This window comes from Ammospiza nelsoni, chromosome W (assembly GCF_027579445.1).
Source record: "Ammospiza nelsoni isolate bAmmNel1 chromosome W, bAmmNel1.pri, whole genome shotgun sequence".
NCBI classification, from domain to species: domain Eukaryota; kingdom Metazoa; phylum Chordata; class Aves; order Passeriformes; family Passerellidae; genus Ammospiza; species Ammospiza nelsoni.
The window spans coordinates 18,460,173-18,486,051 of record NC_080668.1 but is presented as its reverse complement, the minus strand read 5'-3'; the positions used below and the strand labels follow the sequence as shown (position 1 = coordinate 18,486,051).

The 25,879-nt window shown below is 44.5% G+C and overlaps 1 protein-coding gene across 1 annotated transcript in view; it reads left to right on the top strand.

Moving 5' to 3' along the window:
- The first annotated feature begins 5,642 nt into the window (after positions 1-5,642).
- Positions 5,643-25,879, top strand: part of LOC132086189 (splicing regulatory glutamine/lysine-rich protein 1-like) — a 102,689-nt gene continuing 82,452 nt past the window's right edge. The window contains 2 exon segments of the mRNA XM_059491666.1: positions 5,643-5,805; positions 24,206-24,339. Coding sequence (XP_059347649.1) covers positions 5,645-5,805; positions 24,206-24,339 — 295 coding nt within the window. The 5' untranslated portion in view covers positions 5,643-5,644.

Below are 25,879 nucleotides of genomic sequence, written 5' to 3'. Positions count from 1 at the left end.
CCAGGGCTCAAGAAGGAACCAAGGGAATTGTCTTTGATCCTATATCCCCAAACAAGGCAAGATGTGGCCTTGTCCATTTTCTAAATATGGAAAGGTAAATACATGTTTTGCCAATGAGAGGATACATATATCATATTGCTAATAGTACTTTGTTAATGAGTGGATACATATAACATTTGGTTGGAAGGTTCATCTAGAGGTCAAATTTGGCTCAGGGCCTGTTGTTAAGGCCTTGGTACTTCAGAGTCATAGAAAACAATTCAATTTCCATAGACTATAATATATAGCAAAACAATGGTCTCCCTAAAACAGTGGGGGAAAATGGTATTGCTCCCTGGTCCTGACTAACACCTGCTCCCAAAGAATCCTACTCACTATGTCTATAGCACCAGAACCACAATATCCAGCATTTCTCTCCCCTAAGTTCACACCAAGCCTAGGGAGGAGACAGTACAGCACTGTAGAGGTCTCAGCTCTGTTATACAAAATATAATACAACCACAGAAAGAGTCACTGTCCCAGTGAGGGGATGTGCTGCCCATCCAGCAGGTCCAGAACTCAAAAGACTGATGGACACCAGAGATGCAAAACACCAAAGGGTTTCTTTTGTAATCTGCTCTCCTGGGTCCATTGGTTCTTAGAAGTGAAATTACAGCTGCTTCTAAACTACAGGAGACTGAAGCACTGACCCTACTTGGTCCATGTCCTAGGGTGACCAAGACAGTCCTAAAGAGAAACTAAATACAGAATTAAAGATTTCATTGACTACTGGGATGGCCAGACACAAAAAATTGTAGAAGTCTTTAAACCCAACAATTTTAAGCCCTAAATCAAAATCCCAGTATGAATTCATCTTTCGTGGAAGTTTATGTCATTTTGTATTTTTAACTTTGAGTGATCATCCTGTCTGACTGTCTTTTAAACCCTCTATGGCAGCTATTGCATTTTGGTGAATTCTAACCAAATTTGTCAAGAGATTAAGGATCTCAAATAAAGGAAGTCATCACGAGTTTAATGAAAATCAGTTCTTGGGTGCAGTGTCCTCACTGATCAAAAGACTTCAACAGGAACTTAATGACTACTCAAAGGGTGGTAAAACACTGGCACAGGTTACCCAGAGAAGCTGTGGCTGCCCCATCCCTGGAAGTGTTCAAGGCCAGGTTAAATGGAGCTCTGACCAACCTGGTCTAATGGAAGGTTCCCTGGCCATGGCAAAAGGGTGGGAATGGAATAATCTTTAATGTTCCTCCCAACCCCAAACATTCTATGATTCTATGACTCTTGAGCCTGATGTATGGGCTTAGTACCAAAAACATGCTCCTTTCTCAGCTGCCTCTTGGTAAGTGGTACTCAGGGGCATCAAAAGTGGTGAGGCTGATGGCATTTATACCTGCTGGGGGCTCCTGGGGTAGGAAAAGGGATCAGAAAAGGACCCTAGTGAAGGTGACTGTGGTCTCAAGGCACAGGCTTGTAGGATGCAAGTGTATAAGAAAGCAGACTTCATCGGTTATGCTGCTCCCAGAACAATTGTTCCACGAGACACGTAACAAAATTAGTAATTAAGAAGATTCACAACCTGAGAGAATTAGTGCCTCTGATCTATAATAAAGCTATTAGAAATCTCAATGGCAGATTGCGCTGCCACAGAAAAAAAAGTCAGCAGAGATTTTAGTGCCCCATCCTTACAAAATCCTCACCTAAGACAGGTTAAAAAATAGCAATCAGATGGGTTGAATACTGATTTCAAGACCATTATCATGGTACCAAGCACTGAAAAAAAATAGGAACATGTTGCATGTTTCTTAAGGTAAGTTCTTTCCCAGGGTACTGAATTTACAAATAAAAGCAACAAACCAGCAGAATTAATCTATACATTAATAAAACTCACTGTGCGTCATTAGAAAGCAGTTACTCTGAGACAACAAGAATTATATTTATAGTGGTGTGTGGTGATACTGTCCTGAATTGCAAGATAAATGTATATTCTATTTGCCATCTGTTAGAGGTGTGGCAGTTATCTTCTGTTAGCCGGGCAGTTTTCTTTATCTCTTCCACAAACCAATCCTCCCTCTGGTAAATATCTTCTGTTAATGGGCCATTGAGTCTCACTGCATGACTGATAAAAATTACATCATCCCATTGTGAGATGCTCCGCCATGGGGTTGAGCCAAACATTCATTCCTGGATATAATATGATATTTTGGGACACCAGGGCAGCCCTTTCCCACTGGATTCCCAAAGGAGCAGCCCTTTCCCACTGGATTTCCAGAGGAAGACCAAGCCCATCTACACCACCACTGGACCTTCAGAGGAAGACTACACCCTTCTACAGGGTCACTGCTTCAACAGAACCACATCTGTCACTCCAGAAGGACTGCAGCCACCATTTCAATTGGACTGCTACCAACACCCTGACCAACAGGGTGTCAGGTCATATCCTGACTCAGTGTTGTTTTGTAGTACTGCATTGTTTATTTTTTTTAATTTTCTTCCGTAATAAAGAACTGTTATTCCTGCTCCCATATCTTTGCCTGAGAGCATCCTTAATTTCAAAATTATAACAATTCAGAGGGAGAGGGTTTACATTTTCCATTTCAGGGGAGGTGCCTGCCTTCCTTAGCAGACACCTGTCTTTTCAAACCAAGACAGATTTTAATAGTTTTGTTAACATTATCTACTTTTCCAGAGACGTAAAAAGAATTATCCATAATAATGGTAGTTACGGCAGCATCTTAAAAATTTCTGGCTTTCTGCCATTTTAATTCTCTTTTCAATCATCTGCAATTTTCAAACTTTTTCTCACCTATTAGGTTGTGATTTTTCAGTGGAGAATCACAGTCCTAGGGTGACGTTATCATGCTTGTATCCCCATTCATGTGTTCTGTTTATGCTGGATATTATGTTCTGTGCCTTTGAGACTGGGTCTGAAGAGTGAAAGTTTTGTTTGAGTTTTCTTATCAGCCTAATGGGACACAGAGACGGGGCAGTACATAGTGCTGCTTTTGCTTTTTTTTTTGCTTTTGCTTTTCGCTTTGCTCTCTCGCTCTTGCTTCTGCTTTGCTTCTGCTTTCTTTTGCTTCTGCTCATTAGCTAGTTTAGCTAAACAGTCCAAATTTCTTCCTGGACAGTTTCTCCTTTCCTTTTTTTTTTGACCAACTTGAACCTGCTCCAGACTGGGACCTGGGAACACCGAGAGTTTGCACCTTGTGGCCTGCAGCAGCTGCCCCAGCACCGGAAGGACTGAGAACAGAGCGACCACCCCCAAGAGAGAGACTTTCTGAATTTGTCATCTTTTTTCAGAGTGGTGTCATCCAGTATTGTTCATTTTGTGTGCTGGGGGATGCTGTGCCTGTTAAATAAACAGGTTCCTTCCACTCCTCTCTGAGGAATCCTTCCCAAACCAGTTGGGGGGGAGGGGGCGTGTGGGTTTGCTTACTGGAGAGGCCCTCCTTTGGAGATTCTCTACCTAAACCAGGACAACCACACACTAGTATTTTGCAAGAAGGATACAGGGAATCTAATAGGGAAAATATTTTACTCAGTACAGGGAAAAATATTTTTAAAATTATTTTACTTTATATAAGAGCTACTGAGTCAAAATTTGATCTGGAAATAATTCTGCTTCCTCAGGGGACCAGACAGCATAGATGGGCTCTATCAAGGAGAAGAGCAATGAGTGATGCTTAATCATGACAATGTCTTCTGGGGAAGCCTGCCCTGATTTTACTTCTCTCCCCGATTCCTGTTATGGGCTGTTAGGACAGGCTTCACTCTGTTCTGGTGTACTGCAAGTTTACATAATCCATGAAAGAATTTTAAAGGATCAGAGCAAAACAAAAAACCAGAGATGAAGTTTGGGAGCACAGTCTCAGGGGATTTTGGAGGGATTTGGAGGTGAGGCTGAACACAAGCAACCTTCAAAATCCATTTTGTCAGTTCAAGTGTAGGGTATGCAAGGTTTTAAAAGCTAAAATATGAATGTCTGTAACCTTAAGTCTTTCAGTGCCAAGAGACAAAGTTCTTTAACACCTGAGCAAAACTGCAGTTAGATCCTTAATACTGATCACTCATATGCATAGTGCTCAGTCTCATTTTCTCCAGTCAATTTAACTTTTAAAGAGAACTTGCTGTTACTCCAGGTAAAATCAATTTAATTGTTATAAATTCCCAGTCAAGTTACAACAAAATTTGTCCCAAAATGGATCCTTTCATCCGGTGTGCAAGAGGCCAATCCACACACTGAGTCAAAGTATTTGATTTATTTACAGTCCTGTGCAGAAAGGGGAGCTGGGTGGCAAATGCACAAAGCCAGCACCATGACTATCAAAATTTTTAACTATTTATACATTTCAGCAAAGGAATTAGTGTTAATTTTCTACAAGTTACATAGTTCTCTTATTAATTAGTATTCTATCTTATATTGGTTAATGAGTCTCTCCCTTCCCATGCTGATGCTCAGTCTCTCTTCTTTTGGGTCGGTGGTCCATGAGTTGGTGGTTGCGATCTCCCCCTGCAACAATTACCTTTTACCCAGTCTGTGCTGATTTCAGCACAGTTGCTGAGTTGGGTTTATTAATTTCTTCTTTATCTTGGGAGTTCTGCCAAATGTCCTAACGGCCCATAAATGCTGCATTCTTTGTGTCCACTCTCGGTGGTACATCCTTTTTATCAAGCTTTGTTAACCTCCCCTTAAGTCTGAGATCACTGAAGCATGTCAAGCTCCAAACCTTAAGAAGGCAATTCTACTGACAAGTAATTTATTTCTCTAACACCTGGACATCAAAACCATTAACAACTTATTCCATTAGAACTCTTCTTGTCTAACACAGAGCAAGTTTTCAAGGGTTTACTCCCTAGGGTAATTAAACTGCTGCTTATTGAACTTGGCTTCCAAAAGAGCATTTAAATGGGGAATCTATTTCTCCTTCCATTTCCTGTGGGCATGTTTTAATTTGCTGGCAGACCATTCAGTGAATTTCATGCCAAATCAATTAATAGAGCTAAACATGACCTATTAAAGGTGAGGTTTGGTACCTAGACTCTTTGGTATTCCAGTTTTAAAATAATAAGCCTTTTGCTTTGCTAAAGGACAAGGAAACCAATTAACAAGGTACTCAGGCTCTGTTCGTGCAAGAATTAGTCAGGCGCTCGCAGCTGCGCCTTCCCCACTTATGATGGAACTATTTAACCATTCTGCGTGCGGCGTCCGAGCCGTTGTGCTTGCTTCCTCCGCTATGCAACCTCCTCATCGCAAGATCTATGATCCAGTGGCAGCCTGGGGCGGGTAGTGCGTGTGAAAGAAGGCCGGGGGAGGAGGGAGACACGGTCACGTCCTGGTAGTGGCGGCCTGGGTAGCCCTTTGGGAAACCGGAGGGAAGTGAGGCTTTTTTCCCCCTCCCTTCTTTCAGGGGAACTCGGAGTCCCGTCGGCGCGGAGCGAGGGCGCCCGCTCTACCGTGAGCCCCAGCTAGCACCGGAAGAACGGCTGTCCGCCCAGAAGCACCTCCAGGGAGCAGTCGAGTCCGCCGCTAGAGCGCCCGCATGCTAGGACGCTCTGGCAGGCGCCACGCGCTTTCTCTGTCGTCCGGCCCGCCTCTCCGACTGTGTGGCACTGTCGCGAGCGGAGCAGTCGTGCAGGCTCCGCCATGATGAGCAGTGGAGGGATCGGGGTGCCGCTAGGCTTCCCCTTGGCCCCCACGTCTGTCATCCAGATCACGAACCTCTCCTCGGCTGTGACCAGTGAGCAGATGCGGACTCTCTTCAGCTTCCTGGGAGATATCGAGGAGCTGCGCCTCTATCCCCCGGAGTAAGCAGGGTCTGCGTCGGCTCTCAGAACAGTAGAGATTTAGGATGAGGAAGAGGCTTAGAGGGGTCTAGAGGACGGAGGGAAAGGAAGAGGCAGAAGGTCCTATGTGTCATCTTGAGTGTGGGCATCAGTCTCCCGCACGTGGGTGTGTGTCTGTCATGTGGTCCCACCCCTTTGTATGGGGCAGGAACGTTAGGGGAAAGGGGCTATATGCCTGGACCTAAGATGGTTACCTCGGTCCGGAGGAGGGGAGCAGTCGCGGTATTTCTGGAGCGGCCTGTAGAAACACGGCGAGTTTTGTTCTCGTGGTGGCAGTCGGAGCCGCGGTCACCTGGTTGCAGCTGTCGGCACTGAGTCACAGTCTGACAAGACGCGTGCTCGTAGGCTGCCCCGAAGCGCTTCCTAGGTGCAGGTCTCGTTTCCCCCGTTTTCCTGAAAACCTGTTTTTTGTGCCCCACCTTTCTCTTCGCTCGGATTCATCCCAAGGGGAGGAGGAGAGGGGGAGGACGGGCGGGAGCGCCCCAGGCCTGACCTCGGCCTGGCTACCTGGTCTCGCCGGCACGCATCGCCCGAGTGGCGCGGCCGGTAAGACCAAGCTCTTTTTGTTCGAACGGCTGTTTTCTTCCGCGAGAAAGGGGTCACTCGAACAGAAGTCAGCATAGCTGTTAACAGAGGAACGGTATCTGGCCTGTGCTTAGAAATATCTCCGATAGGACGTTTGCAGTAAGTGAAAATTAGTAGCAGACCTTACACGTTTCTCTAAATTGTAGCTGTCCTCATATCAACTGCATGCAAGGGATCTGCTCAAATGAGAGATAATATTGTTATTTTGCAAACCTCAATGTTTCCTCAAAGCAGATGCAACAGAAGAGGAAAATAAATTTTTTTTTTCTTAACACATCTGTTGTATTAGGAAGTGAATGGCAGACTGGCCCTTTCAAGCAATATATATATATATAAGAAAATTAAAAAGGAATATCAGAAAGGGGCAGGGGGAGCCATTCACATCCAGACTTCAATTTTAATACAAAGAAGACAGGAATAAAGTTTAATTATAAAAAATACTAGCAAAAGAAGATGGTATTTGTCCATTTTAATGTGTTACTAGATTATACATAGCTAGATTTGGATGAGGAATATTCAGAAAACCTAAATGTGATTTAACATATATAAAGTACGTATAGTAGGCATCCATTCATGTCAAGATAAAACAGCTCTACCTAAGTTTTAAACACTTTAATAGATTTATAGTGATTTTTGCAGTTTTCTAGGGTTTTATTTTGGACTTGTTCCACAATACACTTAATACACTTATCAGAGAATGGAATCATAGAATGGCTTGGATTGAAAAGGACCTTAGAGATCATCTAGTTCCAACCCCCCTGCCACGGGCAGGGACACCTTGTGCTAGACCAGGTTGCTCAGGGTCACATCGAATTTGGCCTTGAACACTTCCAGGGATGGGTCATCCACAACTTCTCTGGGCAACCTGTTTCAGTGCCTCACCATCCTCACAGTAAAGAATGTTTTCCTAATATCTAATCTAAACCTACACTTTTTCAGTTTGAACCTATTCCCCCTTGTTCTCTCACTATATGCTCTTGTAAAACATCCAGCCTTCTTGTAGGCCCTCTTAAGTTACTGAAAGGTTGCTATAAGGTCTCCACAATGTCTTCTTTTCTCCAGGCTTAACAGCCCCAGCTCTCTCAGCCTGTCTTCATAGGAGAGGTGTTCCAGCCCTCTGATCACCTTCATGGTCCTCCTCTGGACTCTCCAACAGGCCTATGTCCTTCCTGTGCTGGAGACCCCAGAGCTGGATGCAGTGCTCCAGGTGGGATCTCACAAGAGCAGAGTAGAGGGGGAGAATCACCTCCCTCGACCTGCTGGTCATGCTTCTTTTGATGCAGCCCAGGATACAGTTGGCTTTGTGGGCTGCAAGCACACATTGTCAGGTAAACAATATGGTGAAACAAAGTTGTGCATTGCATTGTGTACAATTGTAGCCTCTTTTCTCTCTTATTCTATATTGCAAATATTCAGCATACACACAAAATATTTTTACTTAGGCATGAGTTTGCAGAGTACAATGAAGTTGTGTTCTCTTCTGTATGCACAATTTTGCTTATTAAAAAGAGGACATTCAAGTTTAAAGATTTACTGCAATATTTGTAATCCCATTGCCTTTTCTGGGCATGTTTCTTTCTAATAGATATGAACTTGTAGTTCTGTTGATGCTCAACATTAAACAGAATATGTAGACATTGTATGTATATGTACATGTGTATATACACTTGATAAATAATATAAACTCTCCTTTTTCTAATTCAGCATTATGATCTTTCCAAATAAAAGTATAAATTTTTCTTCACCTCTTCAAAATCAGTCATGTTTGTCAGCCTTCTACTTTTCCCCTTAATCTGTTGAAGTCTAATACATAAAATCTTATATTAAATACTCAGTAGTGTTGTTATTAATTTTTTTTTTGTTTGAAAGGAAATAGATCTCATTCTGGTATTTGTCAATTAACTTGGTCAAGGACATGAACCATTTTGAAGTATTGATCTTGGTAATTGAATTTATTTTTGAAATATTTTTCCCCATTCTTGAAAGATGCAGTATTACATATTTAACTTTGGATTATCTTTTTCTTCCTGATTCTCTGATATTTTGCTCTGTCAGAGCAATCCAAGAGATTTTTTAGAAGTGGTGAATTTGATCAGGTGATCATTTCAACTTTATAGGAAACTCCTTTGATAACACTGTTCCACTATAGTTAGTTGTGCAGCACCCTACTGCTGACTTGAATGAAAAAAAAAGGATTTATTACTTACTAGGGAGTGAGGATGACGTATCATGTACCTATAGGTTCTTCAATGATTGTAGAACTAAGTATAGGGCTGTGCTATGAACTAGCATCATGAGAGAGAAGTTACTTTTCAGCAATTTTCTACATTTTTCCAGTGTCCTGTTCTTTGTCTCTAAAAGTGGGATTCGTCACCTGGTGTGCAGTAAGACAATCTCACACACAGTGACAAGGTATGTGGTTAGTTCATATTTGCACAAAGGTCGGTGCTGAGTGGTAAATCCAAAAAGCTAGCACACAGAGCAGAGAACTTGATCATCGTTTATACAATGTTAATCTAATCTATTCCACCTATCTACTACATATTCAATGTTTACTACTCTATTATTGGTTACTCATAAAAGGGCTGATTGCATAAGGTATTTTGTAATTCATTATTAGCTACTGTGCATTCTCAGGGCTCTTTCATTTGAATTGGGGGTTGTTTGGTGGTCATGATCTCCCCCTGATGGAATTACCTTTTACCCAGTTGGACCTGCTGTCAGCACAGTTGATTAGTTGGCTTTGTTAGTTTCTACTTATCTTGGGCAAATGTCCTTTTGGTCTGTAAATTCTGCATTTTTCTTGTCCATTATCATAACTTCCCCCTAGGTCTGTGGCCCCCATACCCCAACAAAGCGATTCTATTGACAAGCAACCCATCAAAGACATCACTGTCATTAACATACCCCTTGGTTTTATAGGGTGCAACAGAGAATTTCTTTAAAAAACTATCAGAAAGTCTCAATTGTTAAATATAATTACTTTAAAGAGAAAGTATTAATATTGGATTAGTTCACTTAAAGTTCTTGTAAGGATGCACAATGTGGAGAAGAAGAGAGAGAACCAACCTCAGTTTTTTAATGCATTAAATAAAAGGCAGGTTCTTTAAGATGACTCTTCAGTATTTCTAGTGAGCTTCCTGAACCCAGTGACTTTTCCAGGCAATTAATATCTTAAGACTGGGGTTTTAAGTAACAGTTTCTGACAAGGTCCTATATTTTTTATACTGAAATGATTGGGATGACTTTTATGAATGTTGAGCTAAATCACACTATGCTCTTTGGTAGTTTGTCACTTCATGTTTTATCTTCATTAATCAAAGCCCTTCAGTTTCTTCAGTCATTGCTAAGCAGACATCCCATTAAGAAGGATGGATTTAATATCTGTCATTTTCCTGAAAGCCTAGTTCTCTGTGAGGAAGTGTCTATCTTGTGTATGAGAGGTTTTTGCACTTTAGGCAGTTGCCAGTAAATGCTATTTTATTATTATTGTTATTTTCTGAAGAGGTCTGTGTGAACTGTGAATGAGCTGCTTTCAGATTCAGGATTGCAGGCATAGGAAACCCCTGGTACTGAAGAAGTTTCCATATGGTCATCATTATGATTTTAGCTACTTGTCAGTGAGACTTTATTGACACTGAAAACAATATTTCTTTTTATTGAAGAGCTATGCACGTGTGTCATATTTCAGTAGGTCATAATGCTTGTTACTGGTGGCTGTTTGTATTTACCTGTTTTCTTACAAGAAAGTTTAAATTTGACTTGACTGTACAACTATATACTGTTCTGCTCTCTGGAAGACTTTCCATTGAAATTTTAATCTAAAACTGAAAGCACCTATTTGATGAATAACATCAGTAAACAAGTTATGTGGAGGTGGGAAGAGGTTCTTTTTTTTTAAATCCACTCATTTTACTCTTAAGTAATTTGTATTTGATTATCAAATCTCAAAGAGACTAGCTGAGTTTATATTTTATCTTGTTACAATTGTCTGCTGTATTGCTTTAAAATTGGTGTCATAAACTTGCCCAAGAAACTTTGACTTCATGAGATTTTTAACCATTTCCTCATAAGACCTCTTTTATAGACTGTTGTAAGTATCTTTCAGTGCTTAAAGACCTCTTTTATTCCATTTCATTACTATTGCAAAGCATTTTGATCACCTCTTCATCCCTGTCCCATAAACAGAGCTTTAGCCTTGAGAAGAAGTATGTTCAGAGAATTTGAGTTTTTTTTTTCTTTTTCTAACTGCTCAGAAATGAAAGTAAGGGATGCTTGTAAAATCCTTTCAGAAAATAGGACTTTTATGTTGTTGACTTTTTTTATTTACTTGTACATATAATATTTTTCCATTTTGCTTACAACTTGAGGAAAATAGGACTGAATTGCAGGTTTCTAATTTTACCAAATGAGATCTGGTTTTTTTTTTTTTTGAAGATAAAGACTTAAAATATCATAAAGAAAAGTTAAAGATGTATATGAAAATTACTTGGAAAATTGTTGTTAGACAGGGAGAAGCAGTTAACAAGAAGATAAGCAGTTAACAAGAACATAAGATAATATTACAGTCACAGCCTTGGTAAGAGAATTTATGTCCTACAAGTTGTTACTACATCAGGGCCTTGGTGTGGATTTGCCACTTGTGTGTAGAAGAGGGTGGCGGGTGGCTTTAGTGGGGCTTCTGTCATCTTCAGTGATATTTTGTCATCAAAGTCTGAGGAAAAACTCCTGACATTTTGAATATCTGTGTATGGTCCTGATTTGGGTAGAGATCTAAATTCTCATGCTGAGAATGGAGAATTGCTGTCATTGTTTAACAGGTGCTCCTCACTTTGCCATTTGCAAAACCATGCTTTTGCATTAGGTTCGTCACCCAGTTGAAATCTGTGTTTCAGAGAAGCCTTTAAAATTATATTTGTAGTGATACACCTTCAAATGTGGCTGTAAGAGGATTTTTGATTAGTTAAGTATTGAAAAGCTTTATGTAAATTGAACTTTAGCAGAATGAATTGTTTGAAAGCAGGGAGGCACAAAATGTCTGCATCAGGTATTGAAAACCTTGCTATAATACCATTTGCTTATGGGTGTTCTGGAGTTGTCTTGGAAGCTAATACACACAAGTGTTTCTTAGTTATTGTTATATCCAGCAGTGGCTGCAGTATAGATAAGGCCTTTGAGATAAAATACACAGAGCTTTATTTAAATGTGATCTGCACCATTATTCCAGAACATCTTATTTTGACAGGTTATTAGTTTCTGTTGTCTTCTCCACCATCATCACCCTGAGAAAATTTGGACCCTTAGAGAGATATTTTATAGCTTTTTATTTGATTTTTCACTGTAGATTTCTGAATAGGTAATTCTTAAATTTTTGGTTGGTTTTTGTTCTGTTGGGGGATGGATGTTGCTGTCTCCCTACAAAGGAAAAGAAAAATGGTAGAAACATCTGAATACTATTTATATCTTTATTTCCTTTTTGAGTTTTCTTGCATTTTTAAAGAAGCTGGATTATAGTAACCTTAAATCAGAAATGTAGGACTTGCTTTTTTGCAACAATGCTTTGTAACTGTAGGAAGAAGGCTATGAGACTACCTCAATTCAGCCTTGAAAAGGATTGGCAAAAAGAAAAAAGGGATTAAAACAGAATAGGACTTTTCTGCTTTAAGAAAGACTTCTTACAAAGCCTACTGGGGAAGTTTAGGAGGCCCACTTTGCAAAAAAAGAGGACTCAGTGTCCCTGGTTTAAGGCAAATTTGGGAGAAAATCTCCAAAAGGGGGCCTCTCCAGAAAGCAAAACCACACGGCCCCTCGCCCCAACCGGTTCAGGAAGGATTCCTTGGAGAGAAGTGGAAAGAACCTGTTTATTTAACAGGCACAGCATCCCCCAGCACACAAAATGAACAATACCAGATGATACCACTCTTCCACCACTCTGAAAAAAGATGACAAATTCAGAAAGTCTCTCTTGGGGGTGGTCGCTCTGTTCTCAGTCCCTCCGGCACTGGGGTAGCTGCTGCAGCCACAAGGTGCAAACGCTCAGTGTTTCTCAGGTCCTAGTCTGGAGCAGGTTCGAGTAGGTCCAAAAAAAGGGAAAGGAGAAACAGTCCAGGAAGAAATTTGGACTGCTTAGCTAAACTAACTAATGAGCAGAAGCAAAAAGCAAGAGCAAAGCAGGAGCAAAGCAAGAGCAAAGTGAAAAGTCAAGCAAAAAGCAAAAGCTGCGCTATGTACTGCCCTGTCTCTGTGTGCCGCCAGCTGTGGAGGAGCAGGCTGATAACAAAACCAAAACAAAACTTTCACTCTTTAGAGCCAGTCTTGAAGGCATAGAACATAATATCCAGCATAAACAGAACACACGAATGGGAATACAAGCATCATAATGTCACCCTAGGACACTCAGTCACTGTGAAACTTTTTAGAATTTCAGAACTTTTGGATCTTAATCATATCCTTTGATGTAGATGCAGCATTGATGTGTTTTCAGCAGAAGTGGTCTCCTTATCAGCGAATTTTTCCTTTTCATTACTTCTCCAGTGAATCTCATGATTAGGTTGACTTTCAGAAAACACTTTGTAGCAAGGCTTTTTTTTAGAGGCTTTTTGCAGTAATATTCTTATGTTAATATTTTTAACCTACTTCTGAGGTAGCTTTTGTGATTGAAATCCAGGAAATACAGAGAAGGAAATATAGAAATGACACTTGTCATAACTGGCTCTGTAGTTTTTGGGATTTATAAGGTTTATTTATGTAGGCTGTAACTGCCTGGAATAGAATTATGTTTTTGAGTTACCAATGAAAACAATAAAGAAAAAAAGCTAAGTGATGTTAGAAGTTTGAACCAGAGAATCTTCAATGGAGGCTTCAATCATTTGGGTTGTAACACTGGCATATGTATTAATTAACAAACAAACCCCAAACAACAAGAAAAAACCCAAAAGACCCTCCTCCTCAAACTTACCCACACAGGCCTCTGTCCCCCCCAACCCAAAACAAACAAAGAATCCTGTGGCAATTAGAAAAACAAATCTTTGCAATGAGCAAAGTCTGGCTCTTCAGAATATGTAACATTACAAGTTGCATGCAAACATTTCTGCTGAGTACTGAGGTAGTCATAGCTCTTTGTCAGCTCTGATGGAAAGTGTCCTGAATTGAGACTTTACAGATGGCTCAAAAGCCATTTTTATACATTTATTTCTTTCCTGAATAGGAAAACTTGAAACTGGGAAAACATTGTCCACTACAGACAAATTGATAGAAGAAATGTAGTAATCTTGCAATGTTTTTATAAATTGCATAAGGTTGACTTTCATATTTATGTTTCTCCCCCTCTCTGCTTATTTTTCTCCCTCAATGTTTCTGTTTTCACAGAATTTTCCATCATAAATGTTTCTGACTGCCATTCTGAAGTTGACCAGCTCTCTAGATATTTTATCTAGATGTTACCTTTCTGGTAACCAGAAACATACCAATCTGCCTGCCTCAGATTAAGTTCTGGGTTCATTTATGCAATTAATATGATGAAATAATGTGCCCAAAACTTGTGAGATTTTATTTAAATACTAAAGCTTAATTAATTCCATCCAAAAACTTTGGGAGTACCTGCTTGGAATTTGAGGGACTACAAGATGGATTGGACTAAACTTCAACTCCTGGTACTTCTGAAAGCTGATAAGTGTTATAGTTGAGAGGGTCAAGATTAAACAGTTCAGGTAGTGTATTTTCCATGATTTACTACTTTTGTAGAAGATAGATGCTTTTTTAAAAATGGAACTTGCTGATGTTTCAGCAATAACCTTTTGTGTTCTATCTTTGAAGGTTTTACCTGAACTTACTTCATATGAAGAAATAAACTAATTGTGTAGAGTGTAAATCTTGACCAGGGAATACATCTTTTAAAGCAAACTTTGTTTTTGATCAAGATTACAAAATTTGCATATTGTGCTTTCTGGTCAATCTGTTGGTGTACTTTTTAATGGAAAAGCAAGTTACCCAACATACGTATTTTTCATTTCCTTCTTTATTCTAGTCTAATAGTGAATTCTTCCTACTTCCTCCAGTGTTATCCTGTACCACACCAGGTCAAACTAAGATAAGATGATAAAAAGGATATTTGTTACATTAGTGAACTAAGATGTAACAATTCTAAGAATTCTCAAGAATGTGTTTTTATCTTAATATGATTTAACAAAATTTCTTTTGTGAAGGCCTAAGAAAGAATATCAGTTAATATGGGATAATATCCAAACAATACACTAAAAATGACTGGGCTTATTGTCTTAGAATTATGGAATACCCTGAGTTGAAAGGGACCCACAAGATTGATCAAAGTCCAACTCCCAGCTCTGCACAGCACCATCCCAACAATCACACCATGTACCTGGGAGTATTGTTCGAATGCTTCTTGAACTCAGTCAGGCTTGGGGCTGTGACCAACTCCCTGGGTGCAGCGGCGTGAATCTAGCCTTCTAGAGCAGAGAAGGTCAGAGTCCGGCTAGCTGAGGTTAAGGCTGACACCTCGCTGCATAATCTGCCAGCACCCCTCAGCGTCGTAAGGCCTCGGGCTGTGCTGGTTGCGGACTGGATCGCTGCTAAACGACGAGATGGAAGGAGCTGGACACTTGCCGGGGGGGGCTAAACTTGGTTTATTGAGAAGCCCACAATGTCCCAGCGAATGACCAAGAACAAAGGGTGCTTACGGGTTTTAAAGGGAAGGAGTGGACCCGGGAGGGGTTTACAGAAGACCAATGGGGGGAGAAGAGGGGATGAACTTAATACAAATGACATAGTGGAGAGCCCAATAGGTACCAGGTATGGGAGGGGTCCCGGGACCACAGCCAACCACAACCCCCAAAGAGGAGAAGCTTCTGGAATACTAGGCGGAGTGGGGGGGGTGATTGACTTGGCCCAGGGAGGAGAAAAAGCATACATATAAGGGAAAAAGGGGAGGAGGAATTATATAACCTAACAGATTGACAATAGAACTGGCAGGGCTGTGGTGGGAAAACTGAGGAGGGCAGAACCATTTTACACAAAATGGGGGGGAGCAGATACATAAAATGGGGGAGGAATTAAATGAACTTAATGAACACACTACAACATCTCCCTGTTTTTTACCAAATAAAGATAAAAGAAGGGAAAAGTCCATGTAAAACTGAAAAGTCCAAGTGAAATAACTTAAAAGGCTGTGACTCGCGGCTGGTCATGACAAGTGCCTTTGCCTTCTGAACATAGTCCATCGGCCCATGAGTAGCTGGATGTTGGAGCGGTAGCCCCCATCTCCTCTGTGGCTTGCCTCCGAAGAGAGGTTGAAGGAGAAGGGTCGCTCCTTTCCATGGGCTCGTTGCAAGGGACAGTGGCACCCGGCACTGTCAGTTTTCTCCGGACTAGCTCGCGGATCAGGGGGGTGAAAATCAAGAGTTGGGGAAATGTACTAAAAGACAAAAAGGGAACAGTTAGACACAAAATACTTAAACAGATGGTTCTGCCCCAAATAATAAATCAAGTTCGGTAAAAGGAGAGGAAATGGGGGAGGAAGGTCGGGATTCATAAATCAGAGGTAGTTCAGTGAGGAGAGGAGTAGGTGGAGGAGTCTCAGCATTGGGGAGGAACTGAATATCTGAGGAAACTGATGGTGTTTGGGAGGGTTTTCTCCGCCGCCGCCAGCACGCCACCTGAACCTGTGACACAGCCTCCTTCTGCGTCCTCTGCTTCGGGACGAAGGGCCTGACCCATTTCGATGGTATCCAGCGGGGGCCTGAGGGCGTGGACACGCAAGCATATCCCCTTCCCCAGGTCACCAGGTCAAAGGGCCCCTCCGTCCGCCAGGTCTCCGGATCCTTGATGAGGACCGGCGGCCTGGCTTTAGGCTGCAGCTGCTGGTGACTGCCGAAGTGTCGGACCACTGGAGGGTTAGGGTTGTCGAAAGAGCAATTAAGGAAGTTGAGTGTAAAGTGCTCTCGACAACCGGATGTGGGGGATCTCCACCTTCACAGCAGCTTGCTGCCGAGCTAAGATCTTCTTCAGGCTCTGGTGGGCCCTCCACCATGGCTTGGTCTGTCGGGGAATAGGGGACGCCTGTCTTATGCACTATTTCCCATTGTTGCAGGAAGCTCCGCAGTTCCTTGGACGTGTATGCTGGGCCATTGTCAGTTTTGATGGTCATAGGGATGCCCAAGACAGCGAATGCCAGAAGCAGGTGCTTCTGGACATCCGCAGCCTTCTCACCTGTGTGGGCAGAGGCATAGATAGCATCGGAGAAGGTATCCACTGAGACATGGACGTAACACAATCGACCGAAAGAAGGGATGTGTGTTACATCCATTTGCCACACCTCGCAGCTCACCAAGCCCCTGGGATTAGCCCCTGAGGCAATGGTGGGCATCTGGTCGCGCTGGCATTGGGGACATGTGGCTATGATCGCCTTGGCCTGGTCCTGGGTCAGATGGAATTGCTGGACCAGGCCAGGCGTATTCTGGTGGAACAGCTGGTGGCTGATCTTAGCCTGGCCGAACACATCTGGGAGCGGGCCCACCGTGACAGCAGCCGCGGCCAGGGAATCGGCACGGCGGTTGCCCTCAGCAATGAACTCAGGCAGCTCTGTGTGCGATCTCACACGCATTACGAAAAACGGATGCTTGCGGTGGGACACCAAATCGACGAGCCTAGTAAGTAATTCAAATAATTTTTGGTTAGAGACCTCCTGCAGAACTGCTGATTGAGCTCTGGACACTACACCGGCAACGTATGCAGAATCTGTTACCAAATTGAAAGGTCCCGGGAACCTCTGGAATGCCCTAACTACTGCATCTAACTCAGCAATTTGTGGAGAACCCTCCACAACAGCAACATCTGTCTCCCACTGCTGAGTCTGAGGATCCTTCCAAGTCATCACTGACTTGTGGGATGCTCCAGACGTGTCTTTAAAAACTGCCACTGCATCCAGAGGCTCCTTGCTTTGGACCTTCTTTAGTGATAATTTAAATTCTGAATTAAATTATTTGTGGCCCGGCCGATTTACTGCAATCCGCCCAGTGTAGCTATCCAACGCAAACTGAAGGTTCTCATTAGTTTGCAGCAGTTCACTGAACGTCTTCATTTTTAATTGGCCCGATTCCAATTCAATTGGTATATAAATGCATTCAAAATCGCATCCTGCCAACTCCCTGATCCTCAATCTTGCTTTGAGGATCAGTTCGGCTACCAGCTCCTGTGGCCTTGTCATTCTTATGGACCGATGGTGGCTGAGGAAGACCCACTCTATGATTAAGAGCTTGTCTCCCCAGCCTTGGTCCTTCAGAGTCTCGTCCCACTGGTGGATTATGCCATGGAGGTGTGGTAATTTTCCCAGTACTATGAATTTAAATGGCAGGCCCGGATGGTAACGGTGGGCCTGCCTGGCCAAAATAGCCTTTTGGATCCTTTCCAGTGCCCCCTGAGCCTCTGGGGTGAGAGCCCTAGGGGAACTAAGCCCCTCTCCCCCTTTCAACAAATCGAAAAGGGGGGCCAGGTCCTCGGTAGAAATGCCCAGCCAGGGTCTCACCCAGTTTGAAGACCCATGCAGTTGATGGACCTCCGCAAGGGTCTGGACATTAGTCCTTATAGCCAATTTTTGCGGCACAATGGTCCACTTTGTAATTTCAAGGCCCAGGTACCTCCAAGGTGGCATCCATTGAATCTTGTCCTGCTGGAGCTCGAACCCTGCAGCAACCAACGCCTTGGTTGTCAGGTCAAGTGCATGGGCAAGCAAACTGTCATCGGCTGCACACACGAGGATGTCGTCCATATAATGATGTAAAATGACAGCATCCCCGAGGGCTGTACGTACTGGGGACAGCAGAGAAGCGACATACCACTGGCAAATCACAGGGGAGTTTTTCATTCCCTGTGGAAGGCATCTCCAGTGGCAGCGCTTGTCCGGGGACTCACGGTTGATGGAAGGAACCGTGAAGGCAAAACACGGGGCATCATCTGGGTGTAAAGGAATTTGGAAGAAGCAGTCCTTTATGTCAATCACGGCCAAATTCCAATTTTGGGGGAGCATTGCAGGGGATGGCATCCCTGGTTGGAGAGACCCCATATCTACGATTCTCTCATTAATTTGGCGGAGGTCAGTCAGGAGCCGCCACTTGTCCTTATTGGGCTTTTTGATGACAAATATAGGGGAGCTCCACAGAGACATGGTCTCCTCGATATATAGGCCCTTTAGTAGCTGCTCCTGAACGAGCTCATTGAGCGCCTTTAATTTTTGTTTGTTAAGTGGCCACTGTTTGACCTGTACTGGTTCATCAGACAGCCAATCCAGCTTCCAGGTCCGGCGCTCTTCGGTGGCCACTGCCCGAAAAACCTGGGGAGCCTTTGGAAGGTCAATTTTGTCTCCCAACTGGGCTAGAAGGTCTTTCCCCCAGAGAGGCTCGGTGTAATCCAAAACAAACGGGCGCACCGAAGCCAATTGCCCGTCTGGCCCCGTAATTTGTACAATGCCCCTTGATTGTTTAGCCAATTTGAGCCCTCCTACACCTTGAATTGCGCCAGCTGCATTTTGCAAGCCCCAATGTGACGGCCACTCCCGAGAGGGAATGATCGTCACATCTGCCCCTATGTCCAAAAGACCCCTGACGATTTTGTGGTCCCTGCCCAACGAGAGTTGACATGTCAGGCGGGGCTTCTCCCTCCCCACTACCTGCGCCCAGGCCACCGTTGGAGGTGAGGAGTCTCCCAATGTCTTCTTCCAATGGTCCTTGTCAGGAAACAGAATGGCCTGGGCGATGATCTGACCCTTGGGGAGGAAGAGTGGGGGTCAGACACAGTACAGCCCTACCGCGAAACGGTCCCGGTCCGTAGTGACCAACCCTGGGACAATGTAAAGGTCTCGCGGCGTGTGCTTAGTATCTCCAACGACAGTCCACCTGCAACGTCCTAAACTCCTCCATTGACCTGGATGTTGGAGGTCGACAAACACCAGCTATAAATCACTATTGGGGAGGTGTATGCCCCTAGTGAGCTGCAGCCTGTATGGGGAAGCAGAGGACAAGGTGTTAAGCACAGGTTGAGGCTGTAAACCACAGTTGTTAAATGTCACATCAGGTATAGATAAGAAATAAGACAAGTCTGGTAACGTGAATGACGGATTTCCCTTTTCTCCTCCCTCCCCGCTAGATGTTACATCACCCGCCACATTTCTATCTTGGCGCAGGGAGGGGCTGCGCTCTTGATCTAGTTTTTTTGCCCTTTTTCCTTCTCCTCTTTCCTCTTCCTATATTGTAAGTAATCTTGCCTCATAGGGCACTGGGGCATCCAGTGGCCCACTTTGCCACAGAGGTGGCAGGGGTGAGTCACTGCCATCCTTCTCCCGGACCCCGGTGTCATTGGTCTGGTGGCGGCGGCAGCTTCGGCGTCTATGTCCTCTGGCGTCGGATACTCTGCGAAGGCTACGGAGGCTCTTTTGGGGCACGCTTTCAGGTCTTGTAAAGGAGCCACCCTGGCACACACTTCGATCGTCATTTCTACTGTAGGTCAGGGGTTTCAAGGGAGAGATCGGATAGCCCGCCTGCACGCTGTGTTGGCAGTGTAGTAGGCCATCTGCCTAAGCATCTCCTCTCTCTCCCTCTCCCCCGGAACCTGCACCTGCGATTCCACAAACCGGTAAAGCCTTTCCATAAATGCCAGGTAAGGTTCCTGCACACCCTGCCTTATTTCTTCTTCTTCTAACTGTGAGGTGGTAATAGCTAGTTTATAAAAAGCACGCTCTGCAGCCTTCCCTGTTTCCACAAGTTGTTCTGTGAACAACGCCTTTGCCTGAGCTGCCCTGCTAGCCCACTGCCTGGTGCCCACAAGATGGTCCTCAGAAATTACCAAGCCCTCAGTATCATGAGATGTGGACGGGTTGCCCCAAAGTGTTGAGAGAACCTCCACAACCTCCCTCCTCCATTCTCCCGCCCAGACCCTGAATTCCATGGGCCCTAAAAGGCTGGAGAAGAGAGCCCTCAGGTCCGCGGGCACCAAATGTCCCTGTGCAAGGACCAGGCAAAGGAGCCCCCGGAAATATTTAGATTCCCGGGAGTACTCCCTCTGGGCCTTGCACAGTTCCTTAATCCGGGCCTGGGCTATAGGCACCCATTGGGCCTGAGCACTCCCCTCCCCACTAAGGTGGTATGTAACCAGGGCAGCTTCCAATAAAGGCACTTGTCCCGGCTTCAGGGCATCCACCCCCCCACCCCGGAACATGAAGCGTGGGAACCGGAAGGGGGAGCGTGGGAACCGGAATTGGAGGAGGTTGAGGCGGGGCTTGGTCTCTGGGCAGGGCAACAGCAGGGGCGTGGTGACTGTTTTCTCCACCTCCAAGGTGGAGTTAGGAGGCGGAGCGGAATAAGGAGGAGGAACTTAGAAGGGGCCCATAGGGGGTGGAGCTGTGGGCGGAGCGAGGGGAGGAGGTGAGGGAGGAACCGAGGGTGGAACCAGGGGCAGAGAAACAGAGGAGCAGGAGGGGTTAAGGGAGAGGAAAGGGTTGGAATTGGAAAGAAAGGGATTCTGGGGAGAAGAAGGGGTAAGGGTGGGAAAAACCATGTGGCAGCCTCCATTCTGGGCTCCATAGCAGCCATCTTGGGAATTTTCAATAAACCGGACAACTTTGGGGACCGAAACTGGGGACTTGGGGACAGGGATAAAGGGATCGGGAAGAGAACTCCGGAGAGCTTGGCCAGGGCTCTTCAGAGGGGGGGGGCCGAGCCGGTCGAGAGGGAGCAGGGGCAAGGTGACCCCCCTGCTTGCTGTTGGCCTTTAGAACCCCTCTCAAGGGCTCGTACCAGTGGGAAGAGGGAGAGGAACGAGGGGTAGGAGCACAAGAACCAGGCGAACTGGGGAGCAAACTTGAACGAGAAGGGCTTTTTCTCAATTCCCCAGAGGGGTGCAGCAAGGTTAGCACCTTGCCCGCCCAATAAGCCACGCTAGTTAACTGAGTTTCCCCAGAATTAACTTCTTTATCTAATTTGGCCACAATGGCTGCCCAAAAACGTGGCTCCTTAAAAATTTCGGGGGAAACTTCAGGGAAATGGGAGAACACCCATCTAATCAACACTATCAACTCTTTCTTGGGGGCAGTAAACCCTCCCTCAAGTAACAAACCCTTAACCACAATAAAAACTCCTTTTAGGGTATTGCTCAGACCTGCACCCATGATCCTGGCTCCTAAAGCACCCTAGACAAGGCGACTTCAGGAGGAGCAAGCACCCACAATGGAACACTCCACCCGCCCGAGAAAAATGCAAACCAAAACAATGAAGCACACGCTGTCGGCCCCTGCTCCCCCCACTGTCCTCAAGTCTGAGGGTTCACTGAGGGGAAAGAAAGGAATTTAGGTGGTAGGACCTGGCCCCAAGTCTGGGGAAGCAGACCCCACAGGAAAGGGAAAACAAAAAACGATAGGGGTGAGGACTGTCCCCAGAAGAACACCCCGCGCCAAGAGGCACCCCCCCCCGGGACAGAGAGAAGGCAGAGCTTCCCCGCACCCGCCGGCACGAATTCCAAAACACAGCAAAACACGCCGCAGAGAGAGACAATGTAGCTGTGTATACTGCTTTTAAAATTCCCAGGCAGCAGCAGCAGGGAGCTGGGACACGCCCTGCCGAGCCGAGGCAGACACAAAGGCTCCCCCGCCGTGGAATGCAGCGCCCCCGCAGAGCCGAGAGCCGTGCCACGTGGCAGGCACCAGGGCCCCCCCGCACCACGCGGCAAAAAGGCGCGCGAAAAGCGGCGGGGGGGGGGGGGGGGGGGGGGAGCGGCTCCGGCGCAGCGAACCGAGCGGAAAAACCGCCCCGCGCTGAAAAAAAACCGCGACAGCCGCCCGACGCCGCGCCGAGAGCTTGGAGCTCGCCCCGCCGCGGCGAGCAGGGACACCGCGCGCGCCAAAAGCGGCATAGGGCTCCGACGCGCGGCGCCTGCCGGGGCCTTCGGCAGCACGCGAAAAGCGGCAGACCGCGGCCCCCCACGAAGAGCTCTCCCCCCGCCCCGCGCCGAGAGAGAGAGAATTTCCCCCGGCCCCGAGCAGCGCCCGGGAACCAGTCCCCAAGGGAAGAAGGATCCGGAGCGCTCCCCAGCGCAGGGACGGCTCCCAGGGAAAATTAAAAAGGCAGGGGGGTAGCCACCGAGTCCGGGGCTCACCTAACCCAGCAGCGGTGCAAACGAAAAGTTCAGGCGGATGGTTTCTCGTCTCGAAGCCCTCCTCAGGTGCGGGGAGTTGCGGCTTCGAATCCCCCGGGAGCGCCACCCCTAAAACGGGGTCTGCTGCCACCGGAGGTAGTCTGACGGCCAGAGGAATTTATAATCCGTTCAGTGGGGTCCGGCAGTCCCAACGGCTAAGCGTCCGGGCGTAGTCCAGGCTCCGCGTGGGCGTCACACTGCAGCGACGACTATCTAGCCTTCTAGAGCAGAGAAGGTCAGAGTCCAGCTAGCTGAGGTTAAGGCTGACACCTCGCTGCATAACCTGCCAGCACCCCTCAGCGTCGTAAGGCCTCGGGCTGTGCTGGTTGCGGACTGGATCGCTGCTAAACGACGAGATGGAAGGAGCTGGACACTTGCCGGGGGGGGGGGGGGGGGGGGGGGGGGGGGGGGGGCTAAACTTGGTTTATTGAGAAGCCCACAATGTCCCAGCGAATGACCAAGAACAAAGGGTGCTTACGGGTTTTAAAGGGAAGGAGTGGACCCGGGAGGGGTTTACAGAAGACCAATGGGGGGAGAAGAGGGGATGAACTTAATACAAATGACATAGTGGAGAGCCCAATAGGTACCAGGTATGGGAGGGGTCCCGGGACCACAGCCAACCACAACCCCCAAAGAGGAGAAGCTTCTGGAATACTAGGCGGAGTGGAGGGGGTGATTGACTTGGCCCAGGGAAGAGAAAAAGCATACATATAAGGGAAAATGGGGAGGAGGAATTATAGAACCTAACAGATTGACAATAGAACTGGCAGGGCTGTGGCGGGAAAACTGAGGAGGGCAGAACCATTTTACACAAAATGGGGGGGAGCAGATACCTAAAATGGGGGAGGAATTAAATGAACTTAATGAACACACTACAACACCTGGGGACCCTGTTCCAATGCTAAACCACCTCTGGGTGAAGAACCTTTTCCTTATATCTAACCTAAACCTCCTCTGACACAGCTTCATGATGTTCCCTTGGGTCCTGTCACTGGTCACACAGAGGAGAGAGCAATGTCTGCTCCTCCTCCTCACAAGGAAGTTGTGGACTGTGATGAGATCCCTCTCAGTCTTCTTCAGGCTGAACAGACCAAGTGATTTCAGCTGCTCCTTAGATGGCTTCCCCTCAAGGCCCTTCACCATCCTCTTGGCCCTCCGTTGGACACTGATGTTTTTAAACAAGTTTTATCTGGAGGATAAAAGATAAACTGTACATTATTTACTTGACAAAAGTGTCCTGTAAATATGCTATTTACAATAACAGTGTAATTTTGTTTAGCAAGATTTGTAAAGAAAATCAGCCTTGTTAATTTGGGCTTTTGGCTTCTGTAAGTTTCCATTAAAAAGAAGGAGGGGCTATATTATGAGTTTTTAAGTGACAAGGCAAATTAGTAAATTTTTACATGTTGTAAATATTAGTAATTTTTTAAGTAGGCAAATTAGTAAATTTCTACACTTGTCTTTTGGGTAACTTTTCCAGGAAATCCAACTTTTTTTAAATTAGGAAATAATAGCTGAATATATATGCATACATTTATTTGATATGGTTAATTGTTGTTTTTTTTTTCCTTTTATCTTGCAGCAACACACCTCTTACTTTTTCCTCCAAAGTATGTTATATTAAGTTTCGTGAAGCATCAAGTGTTGGTGTGGCCCAGCATCTAACTAACACGGTTTTTATTGACAGAGCTTTGATAGTTGTGCCCTGTGCAGAAGGTTGGTATTTTAGACATTCTTCTGTAATGTTGGTCTTTGTCCTGTCTGCTAACTGTTTTAAGCTTTCTATCTAAAGAGGCAGTGCTCTGTTATTTGATTTTTTTTCTGTAAAAAAAAGCCTTGAAACAAAATTGAAAATCAAATGAAGAAACCAAATTATCTAGATTAAACTGAAATCCAGCATTAGAAAAAAAATAATTGATTTAAATTAGGATAGTTCAATTTTCCACAGTTATTACATATTTTGTGGGAAAATAAGGTAAACTAATACACTTCATTATAGTTTGTATTGGCAAGCTTATTCCCACACAAAGTTCTCTCTTAAGTCAATGGAGCACTGCAAAGATAAAGCAGTTTCCTGGCACTGTGATAACACGGCAGTTTGGATCTTAATGTGTTGCCCTTGGTGTGGTGTTTTGGTTTTGGGGGTTTTTTTAATAGTAATTATTTTTCAATTTTTTAGACCAAATTCCAATTTTGTCTTGTAGATGTTATATATGCATTTGACTATTTTAGATTAATCTAATCTTATGTATTTTGCATTTGTGATGGTAATTGATGTTTGAATATAAATATTTACTTTCTAATATAATAAAAAAAAGTTTCAAATTTTCTTTCTTGTTCCTGTGGAAAAATATTACTTTGTGTGCAATAAAAAGGCTTTCTTATGCATACTGGTACTCTTCTTTTAGATATCTTTAAAAATGCAATCAACTGTACAGAATGCTTCTAGTGTAAAATATTTTTCTAACTCAGTAAAATAAAGTGAATACTAAATTTACAAGTGTTTCTTTAACTAGCTTTGAGGTCCTGGTTTTACATGTGTTGAATACAAGGTAGTTCTTATTGTTAGTATACTATCCCAGATTTAAATGCAGTTCTATGAAGCATGGCTCTACTTACTGTAGTCAGATCACCAGAGTTAGGCAGAGCCTCCTTGACTTCATTGTGATAATTGTGGGAATTGAGCATTTGCCCATTTGGATCTGGATTGCCTCTTTGGAGTGGAGTATTCCAGTTGATGGAGTACAGATAACTTCACATGATAGCTGTTTTGCCATGAACAAAAATATTTAGAAAGATTGATCCATAAACTGCAGCAAGTTCAGAAATATCTGCTATTAACAGGATTTTTATAACTTCAGTAGTCAGGTTTTGGTTCAAAAAATACTGTTGACTTTTTGGAGTTTAACAGTGGTCCCAGAGTGCCATATTTTGGCATGTTTGCCACATCATGATCTAGATAGTATGAGATTAGTGCTGCTGCAGTGATGGTCTGGGGTTTTCCTAGCAAACTCTGACAAGTCTTAAAAATTTCATAGACTCTTAGATGACCTACAGTACACTGTCTATTCTTGTAGCCTGTTAACATGGACATATTGAAAAGTCTTTGTGAAGCCTAGATTTTTAGTTGCTTTTATGGTTTATTTGGGGGACTTTTGGGTTTTATTTTTGGGACTCATTCTTAAACCACAAAGAGGATATTGCTGTATCCACTTGAAGCTTTGTAAAGGCTTTGGGTAGGCAAAATGTATCAGAA